General features: G+C 34.5%; 1 protein-coding gene across 5 annotated transcripts in view; it reads right to left on the minus strand.

The window, feature by feature from the left end:
- Nucleotides 1-1,684: 1,684 nt before the first annotated feature.
- Nucleotides 1,685-24,151, minus strand: part of LOC116770219 (calcitonin gene-related peptide type 1 receptor) — a 29,489-nt gene continuing 7,022 nt past the window's right edge. The window contains exons 2-9 of one of the 5 annotated variants that reach the window (XM_032661598.2): nucleotides 13,310-13,737; nucleotides 9,711-9,943; nucleotides 6,990-7,126; nucleotides 4,073-4,183; nucleotides 3,835-3,935; nucleotides 3,675-3,766; nucleotides 2,771-3,533; nucleotides 1,685-2,685 (exon numbers count right to left, since the gene is read on the minus strand). In XM_032661598.2, coding sequence (XP_032517489.1) covers nucleotides 2,641-2,685; nucleotides 2,771-3,533; nucleotides 3,675-3,766; nucleotides 3,835-3,935; nucleotides 4,073-4,183; nucleotides 6,990-7,065 — 1,188 coding nt within the window. In that variant the 5' untranslated portion in view covers nucleotides 7,066-7,126; nucleotides 9,711-9,943; nucleotides 13,310-13,737 and the 3' untranslated portion in view covers nucleotides 1,685-2,640. The remainder of the gene's footprint in view (nucleotides 2,686-2,770; nucleotides 3,534-3,674; nucleotides 3,767-3,834; nucleotides 3,936-4,072; nucleotides 4,184-6,989; nucleotides 7,127-9,710; nucleotides 9,944-13,309; nucleotides 13,738-24,151) is intronic. The other 4 variants (XM_061527852.1, XM_032661601.2, XM_061527851.1 and 1 more) reach the window with 4 other exon arrangements.

Here is a 24,151-nt window from a genome sequence, read left to right on the forward strand (position 1 = left end):
TCACCAAAGTTCGAGAACTCTGTGAGGCTAACGTTGAGAACGTTCAGCGCTTGATTTCCGTTGTCGGTTTGCCGAAGTTCGGCAATTATGTAAGGCTAAACGCTGCGATCGTGCAATGATCGATTCATAAGCACGGTTTTGTTTAATGATTGCTCGTTAGGTAGCCAACCTAGGCATATTTTCATCCTCTGTTTCATTGCTGCGCAAAACTCGCAGCCGCTTTGCAGTAACAGTCTGTCGAGAAAGCGGAGATCTTTTTCTATTATAGCGACGGAGTAAAACGTAGGAAATGAAAACTTAACCAAACCGTAACTCGTAATCTAGAAAAAAACAAACGTAGGGTAAATAATTAGGAAACTAATTATTTTTATGTGTATTTGGTACTTACGTAAATCGATAAAATATATGTCAAAAGAATAACCGTAAAATGATAACTGTATGGTAAACTAAAACCTAACCTAATAAGAATATTTATGTAGAAACACCTATTGTATTATTATATTATATACATCAAAACTAAAAAAGTGTTAATAATTGTGAAATTATTAGAACCAAAACATTATCCTTACAACAAAATCAAATAGTATTTAAAAAGTATTATTACACGACGATGTTATATCGCAAAAACAAATAACGCTGCATACAACCGACCCGAAGGGAGCCTACCGCGCGACTGGGCCGCGCGGCATGGTACCTCATATAGCTACACCCCCCTCTCCGCGTCGCTCGCAAGCCACGCCTCTCCTCCTTGCAGCGTCATGTTTTGCACATCATGCGGCGCGGGTGAATTTTATATCGGTGTTATTTAAAAATTGTAATATCTTCTAAGACGTACATTGAAATTAAGTGATGTCAAAGACAATTTTGTTCACAATGAAATACTCTTAATCAACAATGGATTTATTTGGATAAAGATTAATTACGTTACGTTACGTACAACTCTTAACAAATAATGCGTTAATTTCGACCAAATTTGATTACCATAAAAACGGTTCTAGTGAGTTAATCTTAGAATAAAGACATATATTGTAGTGGACATTTTTTTTAGATCATTTCAAGAGGAATAATTCTTTCATACATATATTTTTGGTATCTTGAACCATTTTTGTAACGCACGCAACGGAAGCCCTCAAAGAAGAATAATTTTCCCCGTTTTATCACATTTTCTATTACTTCTTCTCTCCTAATAGTTGCAGCGTGATATTATATAGCCTAAAGCCTTCCTCATTAAATGGTCTATTCAACATAAAAAGAATTTTTCAATTCGAACCAGTAGTTACTGAGATTAGCGCGTTCTAACAAACAAACAAACTCTTCAGCTTTATAATATTAGTATAGATTGTTGTGTTAAATGTATAACAAATGTATTTGTGATTCATTTTATGTCCCGTTTCCTTATTAGGATATTTAACCCAAACAGTGCTATCAGTCTCATTCAGGTTCTGAATAACTTTGTTGCCTGAGCAATATCTACCCCCATAGCATGACTGGCTGCTGATGAAACCATATCCTCGGACATCAAGATCTTCTCCTCATAAATTTTATACCAATGATGATTTGTATCATCTTCGAGGGGAGAGTGGCGATCGGTTGAGGACTTTTTCTAGTTATAAATGGAAAGTTATTATGTTATAAGATAGTTCTGGTAACTACGGTGATCACAATAACGCGGAGAAAAAGATAATTAACATAAAATGTTGTATTTTACAAATTTCATTACATTATATGTGTTACATTTTATTTTAATTACTTACAATAAACACGTCAAAGCTGTTCCACAAGAATTTATAAAAAGAAACAACAAAAACGTCTTTATATTACAGTTGTCCTTCTTTTAAAGTATACCCGTCTGTCTGTTCGTTTTAATTTATTAGGTAATAAGAGTTGGACAAATTATTAATAATATTATTTACTTCATGATTTAGTTGATGATTTTGTTGAATATTCATGAACGGTTTTAGAATTAAAGTGTTTCGATTTAACAGTAAATATTCATTAATCAGTACATGTCACAATATAGCTGACAATATATCGAATATAATTTTTATTTTGAGGTACAAGGAAGTACGTACTTTATATATATATACTTTTAAAACAAAGATTTTATGTTGTCAAAAAATAATGTATGACTTAACTATTCAATAATCCACTTTTATTATATGAATTTACTTCAAATCATTTTAATATAAGCTTTGAAATGATCGGTTTTTTAGTCAAACGTCACACCTCAACAAAATATAGAAATATTTAGTAAACATAATAAAATTTTATTTACATAAATCTTGAACATTTTTCACATACAACCTTATACATAATTTACAAAACTTTTAAAACATCATAATTTAATAAAATGTACCGATATTTATATTCATCAGGTTTTCATTAATTTTCTTTCTCAACACTTTGTTCATTTATATGTCTGTTGGCACCTCCAAGTAAAACTTAATAAGTATTTAACACATCTATCCATGTCTGTACTCCACACAAGTAGGTCACCTAAAGTAGTCTTGTATGTGGCGGCGCGTCTTCCCCGTTCTCGGCACACTGAAAGCGAATGCGTCTCCCTCTCCCCGCACTCTCTGCCTCTCCATCACCCTCAACCTCTGGGTCCTCCTCAGTGCCCGCGCCGCCTACCGCCAGTCACACTTTTTCCTCACCCGCTCCCGCACCGGCCGAGCGGACGAACTGAACAAAAGTATCATTTACGCTATGTCGATAGTTTTCTACTATTAGTAACAGTAGTCAATATACAAAAGTGTTGTATGCTTACCGATACCGTAGTGTTTGTCGTAGAATTGGCTCTCGGTCGAAAAGTTAAAATGCGCCAACGACGTCGCAGTTGTGCTAGTACCTCCCCGTTGCAGAAGCAGTAGAGTACAGCGACACAGAGGCCCTGGAGAGATGTTGTGAGAGCGGACAGGTATTCGTAAGCGAGCCACCAGCTAGCGGTACGCGGAGGACGGAACGGCGTCAGCAAATACTGCAAGCCGAGAAGTGGAGCTAGAAGGCAAGTAGCGCGCAGTGCGTGTAGCGCCGTGGCAGAGGGTCTTGCTACGCCTGCACCGCCGCCTGCCCTCAGCTTTGTACATAAAACGCGAACGATGTTGCATAAAAAGGCCAGATTGAGCAATACGGCCACACACACCAGAACGGCCAGCTCTGGGCGAGGTGCTCCCTCGTCGGCCCAACATAACGGCTCACCGGCAGCGGCCCGGCGTGCCGCGTGTATGACGGCAGGAAGTACCGGCAGCAGCCATCCAGCTGCTAACAACGACCGCACCAGCCGCCGCTCGGATACAAACGCGCTCACCAAAACGGTATGAAGGTACAGGCCTTCACAGAGCATCCAAGTATAGTTGGTGAGGAGTGCATACTGAAGCGTTGAATTTAGCAGACGACACCACACCGGGGAGTCCCGGAGCGTTTCCGGTGACCTAACAACTAGCGCGTACCACGCAAGCCACAGGGCGTTGTTGAAGGCGAAAGAAGTGAACAGATTCATATGAACAGTAATTCGGGCGCATCGTAGACTTCTGGAAAGTTAATACAACACAAAGCTTAAATTGCTTCTCTATTTTAGAGAAATATTGCTAACATCAAGTATATCACGTCAAGGCAAAGATGTCAACGTGGTCGTTATGTAATATTTAATATTATATAATCCAAAATCTTACTTGAAGTACGACAGTATTCCCAGAGACACTAACAGAGCAACCAGTGAGACGCTGTAGCCTGTCTCGTATACCGCGATGATATCGCTGACATCCTACACACGGAAAAAAGGTCCACGTATCATTTCATTTATCTTTTTGTAAACACTAAGCGATCACTTACGTCTTCTGGCTTCACACAAGTCGTATAATTCGACCAGGGTCTTCCCGTTTCTGGATGATTCCACCACGTTCCATTAACAGTACATTCCTTATGTGCAAAAACTGAAAATATAACGAACACTGTATTCTGAATCATAATAACTTTGATTGCTGATAATGAGATCTAAGACTTTCGTGGGTATTCATTTAAATTTTGATTGCTGTCTTTTAAAATCTCATTATTTTCATGATTAACATACGTTCGGGACTAAAGCCGGGCACGAACTCTGGACAGGCGGCGAAAGCGGTGGAGTTGGCGGATGTGTGCGGCCAACATAACCAAGAGTCGAACGTCCCTTTACAGTATACACCTGAAATAGAAATAAAATTGAATAGATTTATACAAAAATATAAGTTTTAAATCGCAAACAAATATGAGGATTGCTATATATATTTATGGGAACAAACATTTCATTCGAACCGAACCTTAAAAAAACTCCGTAATGCACCCGAAATGACGTTGAAGCTATGACATTTGGTTTGTTCACTTTTGCGCGGGAAATAATTTGTTGACGCGATTTGTGACTGTCTTTGTAAATTAAATTTTAGTTGTTTTTGGTGTTTTCGTTTGGGAAAATAATAATTAGGTAAAACTATTGAAAACAAGTTTGTTCCAGTTAAGGTTTCATTTGTTATTTAAAAGTTGTAGGTTTATAAGACAACTATATTTATTATGTTTTTTAGAATTCTAAATATTTATATGTATAAGAATTGCTGTTCAATAGTCTCACTTGATGACGGCGGGACGGATTTATCTAAAGGCTCAAATTTTTAGTGCAAGTCCTGAAAAGGTCTTAGACGTGGATAAATATGAAAGTCTTTAACGATCCATCACCATATTTTAATGTAGCTTGTTAAATATCAAGTTTTGTCACAAATTATAATTCTGAATGTATCCATAATATTAACATTTGACAACCAATTTACAAGTCGATAGACCCTCTACGTCGATTGTCAATCAACACATCCTTCTATCTTTCCTTCCTTCTTTCCATCCTTCTAACTTTGTGATCGCGATTACCGCTACGTGCGCGAGAACTCTCTTTACTCCGGTGATCCTTTATCATGGTGACACTTTGCTACTAAGTGGACGAGATTTTTTGCTACTTTAATTAATTACAAGTCGCGTTGCCGAGGGGAAAGCGACGTGACTTAGTTCGTTTCAGTCAATCGCACTGATGACCAGAGAGGGACAGATCTAAAAAATAATCTTATTGCTTTATCAGAATTGCACTCTTTAGCGAGTGACTATGAAGTAGGTAGGTTTAGAATGTAGCGAGTTCGTGCACATCAAACACAATAACATCGAGCGCGGCATGATGAAATTGTGCGATTTCGTAGACGCAGTGCTCCTGTAATCCTGAAACGAGCTGTATTCCGCTATTAACCAGCTATACATTATCGTGCCAACAAATTCGTAGCACTTAGATAAATAACAATAAAGTGTAATAATTGTAAGGTGTTAAAATACCGTGGCGAATCGACAGGATTGTGTTATGTAGAAAGAAAAGTAAAGTTGGCACAATCGGTTCCACCACCACATTCATAACGTTCTTTAGTTTCTGTGATGGTAAATGATTTTAAGCACTTCTTGGTCAACATTCTGAAATATAACAGCTGTTTTCAGATGACGTCCTTTGGCGCTAAATATATAATACAGGACAATTTCTAACTCACTTTGAAGCTATTGCACCATAATATTTCTTATATTTAATATTCAAGTTTGTATTAAATTGTATGTATATCAGAAAGAATTATTATAATTGGACAAATCTTTGTTTGTATAATACAAAAACAAAGTTATTATTTACTAGAGTCGCTATTATCGCTACCAGACGTAGATCATAAAGTTTTACAAATTTATTTTATGGGCAATTCAGATGCAGAAATTTGTAAGGGTTATGCCAACAATCCAACAGTGAAGAAATCCTTTGTCATAGAATTACAAATAGAGTAAGATTTCTGGGCGCGCAGACCTTCTTTCAACAATGTTACTTCAACCTGATACTTGAATTTCAAATGAAATATTTAGGGGGCTATTTAAATGTATTTTGTAATTTGCCAGACCAGAGACTAGGGGCAAAAAATATATACATTTTTAATGACAAAGGGGGCAAACGAGCAGACGGCCTACCTGATGGAGGTAGTACTGTCGCCCATGGACATCCGCAAAATCATTTTGCGGATGCGTTGCCACTCTTATTTGGAGAAGAGAGAGAGAAAAGGGAAAAGGGGAAGGGTGGGCAAAAGGAAAGGGCACAAGTGCTACGAATTTCTATTCATGCAGCTTCATTATCTGTGAAGGTTAAGTAAGTCATATTTTGATGTGTAGACGACTCGTTTATCAGAACAAACGATAACTCTCATCAGAAGAATACATTCTTCCCGCAATGCTTTAAAAGTGAAGATTATTTAAAAAAATGTCAATTTTGCCAACCACTTTTATAGAATACCATCGCCACATGCACGAATATGCTCAGAATGCTGTGTCATATATTAAGCATTATAGCTGCCCAGTCTTATTTGTTACACTGACCTGTAATCCACAGCTGTCCGGAATTAAGAGGGAATCGCTACATAACCAAACATCATTTCATAGACGTGATATTTACTGCCAGAGTTTTTAAACAAACTTAAAATCTATAAATTTCTTTATAAAACGTCGCGTGTATGCCAAGTCCGTTGCTAGATGTACTCTGAAGGACGGTAAAAGCTTTATCTGCCACATGTGCACATTATAGTTTAGTAGTGAACAAAATAAAGACAGATGAGATTGATTCTATGCATTCAGCTGATATTCTTGATGAAAAAGTTGACCTAAAATTGAATGCTGTAGTAAACAAACACAGAATACATGGACTTTGCGGTGTTTACAACTACAATCAATCCTGTAAGGTCTACGGTAAGTGTTTCTCGCCATACCTAAGAGATCAGACCGAGTACGTCTTTAGAATTCTTAGAGTTTGCCATAACTGGCAAATAAAGTCTCGACAAATTTTTAGTAGACATGCTTAGCTATTCTTGTGAGTGAGGATTAGAGGCGGATGTTTACCATGCGACTGGGTTTGTGTAACACGAATACTAGTAATGTAACATAATTCAATATAATAAGTTAACCTGATGGTGGCGCGGTGTCGTTATTGAGTCGCTCGCATAGTGCGGCTTCGCGTGCGATCCGCTCAGGGTCGTCCATCGCGAGTCGGATGTTCGACGCACGGACACAATGAAGCGAATGACAGACGGCGGACAGTTATCTGAAATCATAAAGAAATTTTTTCAACTACTTATTTTGACAGCTGAACACCTTGCGAGTATTACAAACGACTAAAACAGTATAAACTTTCTGGTCGTATACAGTAGACGCCATGAAGTCATAAGATGAAAAATTACTTATTGGAATAAGATATTTTCCTTGAATTTTATAAAATTAAAGCAACAAAAGAAAAATATATTTTAGAACTAGCTAATATAATTTTAGAAAGATCAGTTGCCTCACAATCTTTTATTCAACAGACGGATATACTTCATAGAGAAAATAAATTTAAATCTTTGTTATTACCTTGTTGTCTACTATCGGTCAATAATTATAAATATGTTTAAATGTGCAGACGAGATGTGACATGCCCGTGATCACAGTTGCTGAAAAGTAACCGAAACGTCGGGATTGTGTCGTTTTTTTAAAATAATAAAAATCCGCGTAGTTTATCCGAAAAATAATAGTTTTATTTAAATGAATAAAACTCGCGAAAATCTTAGATCTAATTATAAATATGTTTTTATTTTGTTTTTTTTTTTTGTTAAATTAGTTGATATCAAAAGCTAGTCCGTCACGTTGTACTGAATGTAGACCAGTGTTTTTGATATTTATTTGAACGTGTACATTATGTAGGTTATTTAATGATTTTAACTTAGCTTAGGATCTGTGTCAGCTTCATGTTAACTTTTTTTTATAATTAACCCCACGCCTTCAGACTCGCCCTTGTGTTTTCTAGTTTGTCGCTCAATAATATTTTCGTGAGGTCTCGTAAAGCCGAAATCTTTTTCCATGGAAATAAACTCAGTAGGATTTTCAAAATGAGTTGAAGATAAGAAAAGAAAGCAACTCTATACGTTTTTCACGATTGTCCAAAGGCACTAGACATTATAAATTATTTTGTTATTTTAATTATAAGCAAATCATTTTAATTACTTCAAGAGTTTTTGAAAACACAAATTACTCTTACCGCGACCTTTATTGCAAGAGGATTTTGTTTCCTGTCCCAGCTGTCTTCTACGTCTTCTACAAACAAGTATTTTGTATAACCATTTCCCTCTGATTTAAACCTAACCGCAATTCTCCGAGTCGTTATGGAAGGGATATTCAGAGTTTAGTTAATTTCTGGGTCAATTATGTCTGTTTGAGGTCTCCAGCAAGAATTATTTATTATTATGGAATAAAATATAGGATTTTTTTCCTCCGCTTCCTAATAATTATCACACAGTGATGCAAACCCTCATATAAACCAATCATTTCAACACATTATATTGCACTAGTAAATCAAGTCGTAGAAAAACTTGCTAAAGAAGAACACACAGCACTAGATGTGATTTGCTTATGTTCGTTGAGAGGAATCGTCGTCACAAAGTATTCCTACCCAAAGTGCCAGATGAAATTTATCATGACATAATCCTTCGATCGTTATATTTACACAGACAGACAAAACAAAACTATAATGTTTTTTAATTTATAAATATTTACACCTGAGAATATCAACGAAGGTTTGTGAATGAAAAAGTGGAAGCTGTCTCTATTAAGATGGATGGCAAAGAACTATCGTAGTATTATCATTTCCCAAAATTACCTCTTTATTATCCACTTCCCAAGCAGCCAGAACTTTAAAAAATATAGAAGTTCTGCCATCGTTAACGTCACCAAAATCTTTGGATTAGTCAAGGAATAAAATAATTGGTTTTTTTACAAAAGACAGTAAACGGTGTATGTGCAAAGTGTGAGAGGTTGTTTGACATCGCGTTTAGTTTTTAATTTAAACTATTTTTGGAAAAACTGATCTCGTTTTTATTCCAAGATATTTTTTTATAGGAAAACTTTTCACTATTTTTTAGCAGGTCGTTTAATAATTATTGAGATAAAATTTCAGAGAAGTATTCTCAATAAATTAAAATTACAATAGAATTAATTAAGTCTCGTTGCCATTAGATTTTTCGGTTTTTAAAATTAATAAAGGTCGTTAAAGTGTTACAGGAACAACGACAACAAAACAGTGAGTACGTGAGAGAACTCGTAACGAAGACCGCATCATTTAACATTCACGCATCATGCCCAAAATACAAATGACTCGGAGTGTCCTATTACAGTAGGGACAGTCAGTGAGCGCTCCGCTAGAACGAGGCCCCTTTAAAAACTGTCTCGCTGACTGTCATCATATCAATGCCTAGTGTCTAACATTGCACGTTACAAAAGATATGTGCATACATATATAATAAAATTATTAATGAAAGATCTATGTCATTTCCTCATTCAAAACATAAAAGTAAAGTCAACAACATACAATCAATGTACAAAGTAAGATGCGACCCAGGAGCACAATAATTACAAGTAACTTTTCGGCGTTGACGCTCAATAATGTAAATCCGAATTGTCTGCTATTTTGAGAATTATTATATATAGAATCTGTGATATGAATGGATCTTTGTGTGTTCCTTTAAACAAATCTTAAAAATTAGCTTAAATATTATTATATATATTAATTATTAATAATAATATTGTAATATAAAGATATCTCGAACTTTCATACATCGCGCGCGGTTCACTCGTTTTGTTTTAACTAACTTAGTTACCTCTATTTCCTGAAAGTCTTTCCTTAAAATATTCAGCGTCGCAATCCGTCCCTCAAATTGTAAAAGTTCTTCGGAGGGCGATATTTCAAAAGTTGTTTAAGATCGTTTATTGTTTCTGAAAGTTCCGCCGTCTTTTAGACACGATGTGTTGAATTGTACATTAATGAGGTTTTGTCTTGTGACATTTTTTTCATTATTCAAGTTACGGAGTGCAATTGGTTGTAATACATAGCCTTAAAATAAAAATAAAAATATAAACTTCATTAGATAGAACTTTTAAAAAAAAATATGTATGTAATGTTTAACTTCCATAACATACATCTTACGTATTTCATTGAACTAAAGTGTTGTGAAGTTAGTTTTGATGTTCATAAGACGACACTCAAAATACTTCAATAATACTTAGTATGCCTCTACCGAAGTTTAAAACTTTTAATTCTTGATTGGTTTAACACACTCTCCTCTATAATATGAATAATATTATATAAATAATGTATAAGAATGCTGAGCTCAAAACGAAACGGGCAAAAGCTACGGTGGTGGCTGAGATATAAACAAAGGTGTGGATAGTTTATCCCATGTGCCGTGACCGGTCGGATATCACGAAACGGAAGGCGCTCCAATAGTTATTGATTAGTTTCTTTCGTGCAATCTGAAGGTATTGAGCACTATGAGAGTAGCAACAGTTAAGTTAGGACTGTAGCGTCGACGCGACGACGCGACGTCTCGCAACTGTCCCTCGGATTAGTTACATCAGAGTTATTAATTATAGTGAGATTTCTCATTTTACACGACACCCGACATACGCTTACACAATGTCAGATGGAAATATTATTCAATAATTTATCAGAAATGTTTGATTAAAAAAAAAACGTAATTTTAGATTTATAGATAATAAACACAAACATCTTCATGTTCTCAACATTTGAGCAGGAAACAAGACACATCTGTGGTTTAAAAGAGAGTCACACTTTCCAATGTAAGTTTAAAGAATACTGTTATAATGAGCAATAAGAGTCAGCTCCACTGATCAGAACTTAGATTAGTTGTCTCTGAGAGAGCGAGAGAAAGAGAGAGAGAGAACTGAAAGTTATATTTGCATTACGGATTATATCTTCCAAAAATAATAACTTACTAACTAAACTTCATGCAAATTTTTTATTCAGTTTCACGTATTATTTTTATGTTACTTCCTAATCACCATCTACTGGAAAAGTAAACATTAGATTTTATTGTTTTATTCGATCAGACAAAAACTACAGCAACGAAATGTATGACGTGGTGTTTGTACCCCTAGTGACCTGCATATCATGATGCCGGCAGAAAACGTAGATTGTATTAGGTTATAAGAATCTCGCGGGACCCGAAACAAACACCAGTTGGATCTTTATATTGATTCATGTTGTTTACAATTACGTCCACGATTTAATAATATTATTGAAAGTTCATTTTAAGATTGTTTGATGAATGTTGTTGTAATTGTAGAGGAAGAAAATAAACATTTTGTTGTTATTGAACTCGAGCCAAGCTCAAATAAAATTAATGATTATTAGTGTTCTAAGTAAATTTGAAGAAATACTTTATATTTGCATGTAGGAGTTTTAATGTAGGAGGTTTGTGGACGGATATCGGTGAGTGATTAAACACTGTGGAGTGTGACCTGTCGACTTAGTGTTAGGAATATTCCCAAAGTTTAAGTTGTCGCAGCAGCGGAAAGAAATTACACTTAAATCATTTGGAAGCCCACGTACAGTAAGTAAGATGAATAAAAGACGTAATCGCTGTCATTTTCATAACCAAAGTAACGTCCTATAGGCCTCGTGTATGTAGTAGTGTCGGTTGACATGAAGGAGTAACTGAGAGAATCACGAGCACAGAGCAGTCTGTGAAAACAGAGACAAGCGAAGCGAAGACATTACCGTTTTACTTTAAGTTAAGAAAATATTAAATTTGATAAACTGTGTAATGATTGAGACAGCATTTCTTATTATTTTATAACGTTTGTTCTTTTTTAATCTCATTTCGCTTCCGGTTATTTAAAAATTATAACTACTATTTATTATTTATTGTTAACCATTTAAATTTTGTAAATTTAATGTAAGGAACATAAATGTATAGAAATAAAAATAAGATGCCAGCAAACCAATTTCGATATTAAAACATGAAGCTTCGTCTTAAATAAAAAAAACCTGATTTTTGTCCAATTGATGATTAAAAAATGTAAACATAGCAACCGTCTCCCTTTGTGTAATAAGTTTACAATCTAAAATATTTTGTCTGATGCAGAAGTAAAAACATATCCGTGAACTTTGACAAACACTAAATATTAAACAATGGGTGAATGACGCATGACTCAGTGATACGTCTCAAATGATTTAAATTAAGTTTGGATGAGGCTCTGTGAACCTAGTAAATATATTGAAAAAGAAAATGAAATAATTTGATGGGAATTTTATTGTTTTTGCATGTTGAAGAATATGGGTACATGTGAAGGATATTGTGTTCCAGTTTTTTACATCCCGGAAGACACAGGATCTAGTAATGCTCTTGTCGATTATTTTTTTCACCTGGCTAGTCGGAAAGTTTTGAATTTCAAAAGTGGAGTAATTTAAAAAATAAGACAAATTATTTTTGGTGTTATTAAAGCCGTACTTCAGTAAATCTATTAATAATAGTTTGGGATAAATTTGTTCCCATAAACGAGAGGAAGAGGTTTATGAGAAGCCATCGAACAAACAGACTTATTATACTGATACTGGTATTGTACGTAGACCACAGCGATCCCTCTACGGCACAACTGTCGACACGCGACTGCGGCCGCTCTACGTGTAGCTACACCGCACATGGTAAGGAAGGGTTTTATAATAGTATGAACACTACAGTGTATTAACATACGTATATTTTAAAGTAGGTTTAATCTCCGAGGACGATAATAACTGTAATCCTTTGAGCTCGTAATGAAAAATTAGAGAGATTTACGAAAATATATCCTTAAATATAATATTTGTCTTGTGAAATAAGCTTGGAATATTGCAAGTAATATATTATTATGACAGCAATATTATTAATATAGGAATGGGTTAAAAGAAGATTCGTAAATTATTTAAGAAACACAAACTTCCCTCATACATCATCTGAATTTCATTACAAATACAAAATTAGGAACAAGTCGCTACTAGAGTGGAACAAGAATAATCAGGAGAAATGTTTTATCTCACATACTCCTGAATCAGATCTCAATAAGATGTTCGTGAGAAAAATTAAATAAACACGGGAAGGACAAAATACAAATAAACAGTTTTAAAACACCTCGGAATAATATTACCATTAGAAGTAAATGTACACTTGTTAGGGCAAATAAACTAAGTTAATTTTTCTGTAAAGAAAATACCTAAATAAGTTTCGATAAGAAAGTTCACGATGATTGATTTTGATAAGAATACGTTAAATAGATTTTTCGGTGATAATTATCTTTAATAATTTTTTAGTTCTAAAGATTTTTCATCATTTTTAAGTCACATACATGAGATGAGTCCAAACACTGAACCTTGACGATTAGAAGCTTTAATTTTATTTATTTGGTTATTAATTGTAATTACCCGTTTCTTCTTTTTCGTACCCTCTTTTTGTATTTGCATATATTTTTTAATTTTATAGTTCTTACAAAGTTCTCTCAAACGTTGTCTTTAAAATTTCGTTTTATAATGTATAATCACTAAGTCAAAATAATTTAAATCACAGAAACAGGGAAGAAATTAAATTATAACATTTTTCCACTGAACACCGCTTCACTAGCAGTGTAATTAAATCATCACTGTAAAAACAGTTCAATATAACTTTCATCACATCACCGGTCGCGTTGAGATCATCAAACTAACGAACAGATTATAACGACGCGACACTCCTACGACACGCGTACCTCCTGCGACCTCCTCACACACACTGACTGAAGACGGAGCTCTGAGCTCTGGGGACGGAGGATGGAGAGTGGAGGACCAACACGCTGACTGTGACCCCGCACTGGACCCTGAACAATCAACAATATATTTCTGAGCCACTGCTGAGGGATGAGAAACGTTCACTTAAATAAAATGACGGAACGAAGAAAGCATCTCTTCAATAACTAAATAATACAACTTTTAGATTGAAATATTCTTCTAAAATAATAAAATAAATATGACGGCATATTTATACTATTTTATAAATGAATACCTTTCTAAACATTATAAATTATAATAATAAAAGTCGTTCCTACCAGCGGCACCCGGAACGTTTATGATAATCAAAATATATACAAAATGATTGATTTTTAAATTCCCAGAAAGGAATATAATTGCTTGGACGGTAATCTTTCAATCACTATGTTATTGAATATATATATTTTTCATCAATTAAGAGAATAATCGTTAAGTCAGCGTCCAGGTTGTAGGAGCACATCGTCACCCCGCGCCAGCTCCCCTCCACTGGTCGGTGTTACTTCACCTGCAGCTCGTCAACGTCAGATTAATGTCTGCCCACTAACACATTGCTTCTACTTCGGAGAGTCGCCAACGAACGTCTGCACACACTTTGGAGGCCGTTCTCATTTACATCAATATACAATGGTATTGAGACTAGCTGAGTAAGCAATGTCTGCGCCCTACGTAGTACAAATTATAGTAAAATTTAGTCTAAAAATGTTATTTTTTGGTACAACATTGATGAAACATGACAATATCAGTGTGTTAGCTCACTGAGGGACGTCATGTTATCGTTTTATTTTAATCTAAAGGTGTCTTTTATCCTGCGCTGCAGCTATCAGTTATTATTAATTAATTATTGAACAAGTTCAACTTAATATTGTTGTTTTATATTCCTTTACTCTGCTCAGCTCAAATTCTTTCAAAAATCTTATCAACATTTCCGTTGATACGTTTTTTGGCATGTCATTGCTGTTTTCTCTATAGCTTCTGACGGCTTTCCTGGGGTGAGGAGGGAGCGTCGGGAGTAGAACTTGAGGGAAGGGGTGTGAGCCTCCCGTGAAAAGTTATATGGGCATGTCATCAGTTTTTTACTGCTGTACCTATTTGTGTGAAGAAACATTGCTATATAAAGAGTTAAATGGTTTCTATTTATTAAGTAAACATGTTACGTAAAGAGTGGTCGTTGCAATAAAAATTAAAATAAAATTATGTGGCTTAAAACGTAATCAAACTATTTTCTAACATAATTCTAAAGTATTGAAAAAAATATTCAATATATTATTTTAACTAAATAGCTGAAATCACGTCCCAAAACTATCAGCGAACATTCTCCGACGACTAATGCCTTACACATGTATGTGTGTGATGTATATGTGTGTGTGGAACAAAATGGATTTGTGATCAAGTCATGTCTGGTGCGAGGTCGACTCCTCGAGACAATAACTCCTTTATCATGTTGTATACCATAAGTGAAAGTAAATCAGTTTTCTGTTTATTCCTATCACGAGAAAATGAAAGAAAGATGCTTCAAAGAGAACAAAAGTCGACGACACCGGGGCGAGCGAGACACCTCACACTTAATGTCATTTCCGACGCAAAATGATGCGATGACATGATGTTGTCTTATAATTGTTATGAGTCGCTGACAGCGATCATAGAGACATGTCAATCATATAATACATTACACAAGAACAGTTCATAATTATTCATTATAAATACCTCAACCTAATTTCGATCTTAAAATGGCCTCGGACGTGTAAAAGTTGAGGACACTGTTTACTGAGATTTAAATATTTTTAAATATTAAGTTCCACGTTTAATGTTTTATAAACGAAGAGGGATGCTGGGGAAGAGGAATTGTGTAAAAATCCGTGTTTCATCAGGGTTTTGAAAGGTCAGCATTCGTTATTTTTAACTGTCACTTTGTTTGGGAGTTATATTTAAATTATTTTTCTCCAAATTTGATGAATTGTAGTAATTGCAGCAAAATTGTTTTAAACTTAATGGTTAAGGGTTTTAATTAAATATTATAGATGAGGGATTTTAATTAAACTGTAAAAGAAATTATTTTTCATAAGTAAAAGAAATTATTTTTCATAAGTCTAAAATCTAAAACATTGTTAAAAACTCGACGAGCGCCATTTTTAGACTTCGCAATAAAGATTTCAAATTATTGTTTTTATAAACATTTTTATGTTAGAATGAGGCTGAAGTTTGCGGATTTACTACGAGATTTATTGTACATTTTACCTGACGTTTGGGTTACTTTACAGCAGCCTTGATCACGGGCAGAGGAGATGAATCACGTCAATTCATTGAAATGTGTATTATCGAAAATCTTAGATATAATTATTATCATATTATACAAATAATAAATGAATGTAATGTTCTGGTCTCTCTAGTGAATTCTGTTACTTATCTCCTCATATGTTGAGACATTCCAGTATTGTTTCATGTTCATATTGGAAGAAGTAAATAGTACATCGGAACAGATTCCGTAGCGCCGCGAACTTCCTAATAAACAATATCTTACATGAGATGGTTTTCATGTTACTGCGCGTGTTCTCGACCAACTTCTGACAGAATGTTAAATTAAGTTACAAATCTTCGGTAAAACTCCGTCTGTAACGAAATGTGCCAACATCTCCAGACAACATTCACACTCCTCGTCTGTTCCCACATTTTATATTATCTTATAGCTTATTTTCCAGTTTCGTTTCTTAAGATGTATCTAATATATTGAATTATCAAATTAATTGTTATTTGTTTTCGATTGCTCTCAAACCCGACTTTGGCAGTTCAAACTTTCTTTTATTTATCTTTACTTATAATAAAAATGAAACATAATCATTTATCAAGGCTACGAGTTTCCAAAACAATGATTGTTACAATTGTTGTCCGTTTGTCTGTGCGTTTGTTATTGAGGCTCTAGTTATCTCAGAAACGGCTTACTAATTCAGATTTGATTTTCACGAATATATTGTGGAGAGCTTCACTTAACTTTTAGTTTAGCCAATTTAAAGAATCACCTCGAAGGTTTAATTTATTTACTTACTGAACTAAGATTAACATATCCCACTTCTCTGTTTAGTGACGTCGACGGAAACTTGACTTATTATAAAATTAGATTTTCAATATAAATATTTTTTATGAAAATCAGGTTAAACAAGATTTTCAGAAAATTTTAATACCCACAGTTAGTTGAGCTACGAGTATATCACAAGCTGGAAAGTGGTGCATCAAGCATCGTGTACCTAACGTCATGTATTATTATAAAGTATTATTAATAACTAAACGAACGTGTCCAAAATAAATCAAAAGATATATTAAAAATGCTGCCAATAATGATTATTTTATGCGCACACAGTTGCGGATACAACTATTGAAAATAAAAAAATATTTTCTAATTATTCTGAGTATTCTAAGCTCCTGATATCTCGTCCTGGATGCCAAGGCTCGCTTCTTTAATAAGCTCGTATATTATTTGTATATGATAAATGTTTAAGTTGTCATTGTTATTTAACATAAAATCTAAGTTTTATTTTCTGATACATTGCCACCCTTTAGGGAAAGGCCAAGACAAGACCTCACTGAATACCTTCTTCAACTAGTTGTATACATTTTTCGTACTCTCTCCTCGGTCTGTAACGAACTCTACAAGTTGTTGTGATGCTAATGTTATTGTATTCTCCTCCGACGCTCGTCTTCACTCACAGTACGTTTGCGTAACGACTTACGCATCTCATGTATTCAGCTACAAACATAAAAATATTATTGTGAATATTTATACTAAACCAAATTGATCGGCATTTCAATTTCAAAGCGATTATTAATTATTATATAAGAAGAAAATATTATATGAACTTCATGAGGAACGTCTCTGTACGAGTATAGTCCTCATATACCGTCTAAATATTCTTATATTCAGTATAAATACTATACTATACAATAAAATGAAGTATTTTTATTATTTGATCAAAATAAATATGTTCCATAATATTTTTGATGAGTCTGTACTCTGATCACATCTCAATATGACGTCACATCCTCCTGGACGTGATATCCTCGTAAGAGTCAATTCAAACAACGTTCAAATAAACAAAATCAATTTTGACTGATTCTTGTCCTCAGCAGAGTGTATCGTTATAACACTGGACACTATGACGTGTTTGTAGGCTGGCGTTTATTTAAAACATCACAAACATTATGTTTATTTTTTTGATTGTTATAATAAATCTGTTGTCAGTATAAAAATAAACAAAAGTTGTTTTATCTTAACAAAACACTATATTAGTACTACTTTACGTTCATTTTTTGTGTTAGTAAAATCCTACGTGAACCGTCACTTTGCTTGGCTACGGCAGCTTGGAATGCTTGAGTCTTATTAATTATTGGCAGTTTCGAGATCCTTTTCCCCTATCAGGATCTTTTCATTGGACCGCAGCGGGCACTTCTTTTGGGTGTGACCCGCCCTGCCCTTACAGCTTTACTGCGATGGAAACGCGGACATTTTTCCAGGTGAATGTTAAACATACACACACATACTCAAGCACCCGTATCCGGTGAACACTTGCACCAATCAATATGAGGTATTACCGAGCTGCCACTAGAGCAACTGTTTCATAAACACCCAGCACTAAGTTAAAAAAAAAAATAATAATCTTGTAACACAGTGTTTATACAATGAAGGTTTGTATATACATTCTTTATTACATGAAATTACTTAAACGTTTCAAAAAATAGCCGAAACTAGCTTAAGGATACTGGTTTGTTTGCGAAACTAATTGCTTTGGCTTGAATTTAATGCGAGACCTGATTGTGGAGAGTTTTTATAAAAAATTAATCTATGTACATATTTTATTAATATAGCTCAGGCATGCAGGCTCGGCTTCGTTGGTAATAATAATAATAAATAGACCTTGGAGTAAGTCGAGTAGAAGCCGAGCTTCAGGAGCTTTTCTCAGTGGACGGAGGTTCATGACCTTTCGATATGAAATATTTAAATCTCACAGCAGTCATTCTGAATTCATACGATGTTGACTCAAGGCATGTGTTCATATATTCTGTTGAATAATTTTAGAGTAAGGTAATTGAGCCCATACATTATTTGGGATGTTAGCGTTCTTTATGATATAAAAGACTTATTCAGTGAATATTGTCGTCTACCACAGCGGCTTGGAAGCTCAGTTACCTGATAATAAAATTGTATTCAGAAGAAGTGTAGAAACACTGATCGAGCGATTTATTAAAATGAAGGAGTCTTATAGTTAATTAGGCATAATATAGGCAACAAATGTAACACAATTAAAGTAGAGTCAAAATTCATGTTTGTAAATTATAACAAAAGGCTTTAAATACATGCAGAAGTGAAGTATGCTATGAAGCAAGAAAAATAAAAAACACCTAACATTAAAATATGTCAGTGTTAGGAGCCTCATCGTTTGTTCTCTCTCTCTTTCTCTCTCTCAAACACTAAGTTTATCTTTCGGTTCACTCGTTTAAAGTGTGTTTTGAAATTATTACATTCAAGATGAACAAAGTTTTGGTAAACCGTAAAGGTGCTTGACATCTTTTGTTTAGGTTTTCATTATTTTGAATTGTTCTCATTGCAGTATTTATGGACTTCAAGATAAATCGTATGTATAACTGAAGAAAGAAGCCCAGGATACTAAGCCTAGGAACTAGGATGTACTTTAAGCCCTTGTGTCAATCAGTTAAGATTTTTCTTTCTTTTTTACTTTCCCTTATAAGACGCTACTCCGCATGCCACACAATTAGGATATTTAATAACAACAGTGATTGTTAAGACGTCGACGGTGACGAATCGCTATTTCCAGTCTCCTGAAACACCGGACTCATTTACCGAAATAGAAACAAATAAACGTCCTCTGAAACAGAATGGGAACTTCGACACGCGAGAGAACACCTTCCCTAGTAATAGAAGTCGTTTTAAAGAACATGAAACAAAAGTGACGTCTTTTATTAACAATACCCGCCGGAGGTCGGAACCATGTGAGCGACCGCTCCGTCAGCCACAGCGTTCAATCGATTAGTCGCGTGTTCGAGTCCGTCACATTACAACTACCAACAACCAACCACCACACACACACATACATACTAACACACACACACACACTTTGAATATTGTTTTGAATTAGCGTCCACTCGCTACATTGTAGTGTGTACGGCGTACCGCGTGTTCCTACTTCTCAATTAATATTGTTTTGAATTTAGTTTCGTAGTTTGAATACATTGTTTTGTACACACGTACTAACGTAAATTGTTGGTTAGTCAAGTGTGCTTCTTTATTAAATAGACACTATTTTTACTAAAAATTTAAGTTTTTACTTATTGGGCGCGAGACGATAGTAACGGAGAGGACCATTTTATTATTAGAGACTATCGTCAGACATGAACACCTGGCTGTACATCATCGAGCATGTCTTCTGCTTGGAGATCATGGACCAAGGAACGTAGGACTACTGCTACAAGAAGAAGAAACTCATAGAACTTGCATTCATCATATGAAATGTAGCTAACAAGATGTATAAGTTATGACTCAGTCAGAGGATGATGTTATCTAGGGAAAAGCAGGTTGAAACCTGTCTCCCACGGAGTTCGTTTCCTACACCACTACTACACCAAAACCATACAAACACTAAAATTAAAAACAACTTTCCGTTGAAGTCGAATTTCATGATTCCTACCTATAGTCCGACAAATCTCGAAAAACACTAACCTTAGTTATGCCTATTACTTACCGATACTCTTATATTACTGCATACAAATACAAACGTTACTCATACAAAACATTATGTTACTTAAAGACGAAAGGATTCTTCAAGTCATCTTAAGTCCATAACTTGATATATTTTTATAATTTTGAGTTGAGAGTTCTAATTTGATGGCGGTAACCAAATACGAATGTAATAACATTTGGTTATCTAACTGGAATTATTAAAAATGTGTTTCTTTAAAGTAAAAACAAATCTAAGATAGTGACTAACATTGCACGAGTGATCACAGTAGAACCTACAAAAAAATATTGACGTCATATTAAGATAAAACATGAGGAGATCTGACAGTAGTGTTGCTGTCAGAGGTGGTACTGTCAGACTATAAAGGATCACGGTTACTCTGGTTTCTTTATTAGAGATGCAAAATAATTGAAAGGATGAGAACACGAGCATGTAAGGTGATCACAATGAACAAATGTATTGGGGGGAGGTGGAGGGGGGTTCAGACTATTATATTAGTAGTACAGTCATCCATAAGGATAAAGGAATATTCAAAGTGAGGGAATAAATATTAACTTGTTTTGCGTGACTAGTGACATGTTTTCAAATAAAATTTAACAAAAGATGAGAACTGTGAATGTAAGAAAATAATGAGATCTAAGACTTTCTCGAGTGTTCATTTAAATGATACTAATATTTTCGGATCACTACGCGGTATTTTATTATTTTAAAAACTACATAATCTCGGCGATCCGGTTACCTTACTAGTATAGTATAACACGTTCAACATTTAAAGACAAAACTTTAATTTTTATGTAATATTTGTCACCATTAAAATTAAATCCATTATGGAACCGACGCCTTTACTAAGTAATGAAATTCCTGCTAGCAGTTTAATTAATTAACGTCACTACAAGTGATACATCCAGCATTAAACACTCAAACGACGTTTTAGCTATTTTGTAAGTGTCATTTAATTATCAAATGTACCTAATGTAAGTCGTTTCATGCACGGTAAACAGAGCTCGGCTCAAATTACTATACTCGCAGTAGATTAATTATAATCACAGTAACAAGAGAAGCAGAAGCTTAAATATTTTCAAGATTTGATGTCGTTGACGATCTAGAATAAGAATGTAGCATGTTGTATGCGACCTCCAAATAAATTAACGATCACTCATATCTCCTTTCGGGCGCGTTTCATCTGTTAGGAGTTAGGACGACTGGGGGTACTAAATTTTTACATTCTTCACAATCGTATCATTCCGTCTGTGTATCGTAAAGTTATATAAAGTATTTTCATTTGAGTTTGATGTTAGCTAATAATAGCGATATAAAAATATTTTCAGCATCCTCTTTGAATGACGTAGACTGAAACAGTATTTTGTTAACTAAACAAAAATGTGTCCGGTTCCAGAGAGACCGGCCCACAGCTGCTGGGATACTAATTATAACAAACGCGAGACGGATTTAGATCGACGAGTCGTGAAAACCTCCGAGGTTTTTAAAATGTAACAAGACTAATAAAAACTATTATATGGCGGTATCGTCACGGCATGTGTTTAAACGAATATTAAGTCGCTGACATACAGTGATTGTTATAGTTAGTAACATTAAAATTATTATTAACCTGGAAATTCCATCTGTAATATGAAAGATTACGGTCACTCGTCGCAGCATAAACTCAAAACATACTGACAAAGTGTGAGGAATATGGAGATTCTTTAAAATCCAAGAAACAACACAGGACAGTTTAACTTCGACGGTAAGAGAAATTGCGCGCGTGGAACGATTAGAATTTTTCAGAATTAGCTACGTTTTTTGAAAGTGGGAGGGGAGTGTTCGCATTCATGTAGGATAAAATCACCTCATCCTGGTATTCCTTAGCATGGCATTACTGATGTGAACTGTCCTTTCTAATAAAAAATTGACATTAAAATTGTTTTGTAAAAGACGAACACACGTAAAAACATGTTTGCGATCGAATTGAGAAACCTAATAATTTTTTTTATGTTATGTCATCGAATATGATTCAAAGATAAATTCACAATAAAATAAAGTACCTTTAAAATATTTATAAATTGTTGGAACCAAAGCGAATGTGGAAATTATATTTATATTCTAGGAGTATAGACTTCCACTTCCATAAAGAGAATAATGAAAGTCTCATTTTTTTTCTTTCATATGCCCGATAGTATTAATTTTCTCACAGCCTTTCTTATAAGAGTTGTACGAAAGGACATTAACCGGGGACAAAACTGTTAATCACTGTCTATATGCACTCTATCATTATTGTAGTTCCACTTTGATAAACACAAAGTTACACAGTCTTTTTACGTTCGTCTCAGATTAAACGACGGTGTTTGGTTCTTCACATTCAGAAATAGATTCCAAATCACTAGCGACCGTGTTATATTGAATTCCTTAATGTAAGTATATTGTAACAGTATAAGTTATGTTTAGGTTATATCTAAGGTATAAGGCTTGCATGTTTTGAAGCATTCCTTAAATGTATTATTCACTTCGCCCCAATATTGTTAGAGACTTTCTAAATTATTTGATTAAAACGCCAGTGTTGCGTGTTGACTACTGTTGTTCATTAGGAATATTAAACTAATGATAAAGAGCAGTCATTAAATTACAATTAAAAATATTAACTAAATAAAAGCAGCTGTGGAATAAACATTTTTGTGTAAAATATATTAAACATATAAAATAACTCTGAGAGTGATTTAATTGCTACAGACTAGTCGCTTCCAGAGCTTTGTGTTTCAAATTAATTATAGAAGGAAATTGCCCACAATATAAATTGATTGATTAGACTTATTCTACAGAATGGTGTTTTTGTAATTCATATTGATTACATTGAGACTCTGGTTTAAATTGAATAAATATAGGAATAAACGAATTCTTCTTCCGGATGTTAAGTTGTAAAACAGTATTTAATTCAACTTAAACACATCTTGCATATAATTTGGTGATCTTCCTCATTAATCAAGTAGGCTGCTCTAGTAAATACAGAGTACCTATTTGCCTCGCTCTTGAATTTCACCTCGGGAACTTTTCTTAGGTTCTTACTCTGCACGGAGATAATTCAGTCCCATAAAAAAGCCATAGTGACCAACGTGAATTTCTATCAAGCATCTTCCGGTTGGCTTCCGAATCGCGAACAGGGCTTTCCCAAGAAGGCACATATTTTTCTACATTATAATCAGCCTTCGATCAGTCGCTGTGATGGAAACAGTTGGTCGCTTCCGACGACACCGCTCCAGTTACTCCGCCAAGATGTCAAAGAGAGTCTTTCGTGTCTCAAGCGATTGACGATCAATTAAATGTTTTATTTTAATTATTAAGTTACTCACCAAACGTTGTATTTGCTCACTACAACAGTTCGTTTTCGTGCATGATAACTTGTGATGAACATGTTCGTTTAGTTTTGTTTGTTTTAGTCACGGCTGGAATTTGTGGAATAAGTGGATATGCCAGATACAGAATCGTAAACGGTGGATGTTGAAATTGAAGGTTTTATTAATACACAATATTTTAAGTTCTATATCAACAGTTATTTCTACTCCTTTATGTTTGTGGAAGTAAGTTTGAGTCTAACTTGTTAGTAAATCATTAAAAAATATGTATTGTAATTCAGGTAACTGTAAAAAGTGAAATTGCCCTTTCCTTTTTCCACCCTTTTCTGACCTCTTCCGATTCCCACCTTTTTTCCTTCCCCAACAACCAAGGTCGG

Source organism: Danaus plexippus (assembly GCF_018135715.1).
Source record: "Danaus plexippus chromosome 13 unlocalized genomic scaffold, MEX_DaPlex mxdp_15, whole genome shotgun sequence".
NCBI classification, from domain to species: domain Eukaryota; kingdom Metazoa; phylum Arthropoda; class Insecta; order Lepidoptera; family Nymphalidae; genus Danaus; species Danaus plexippus.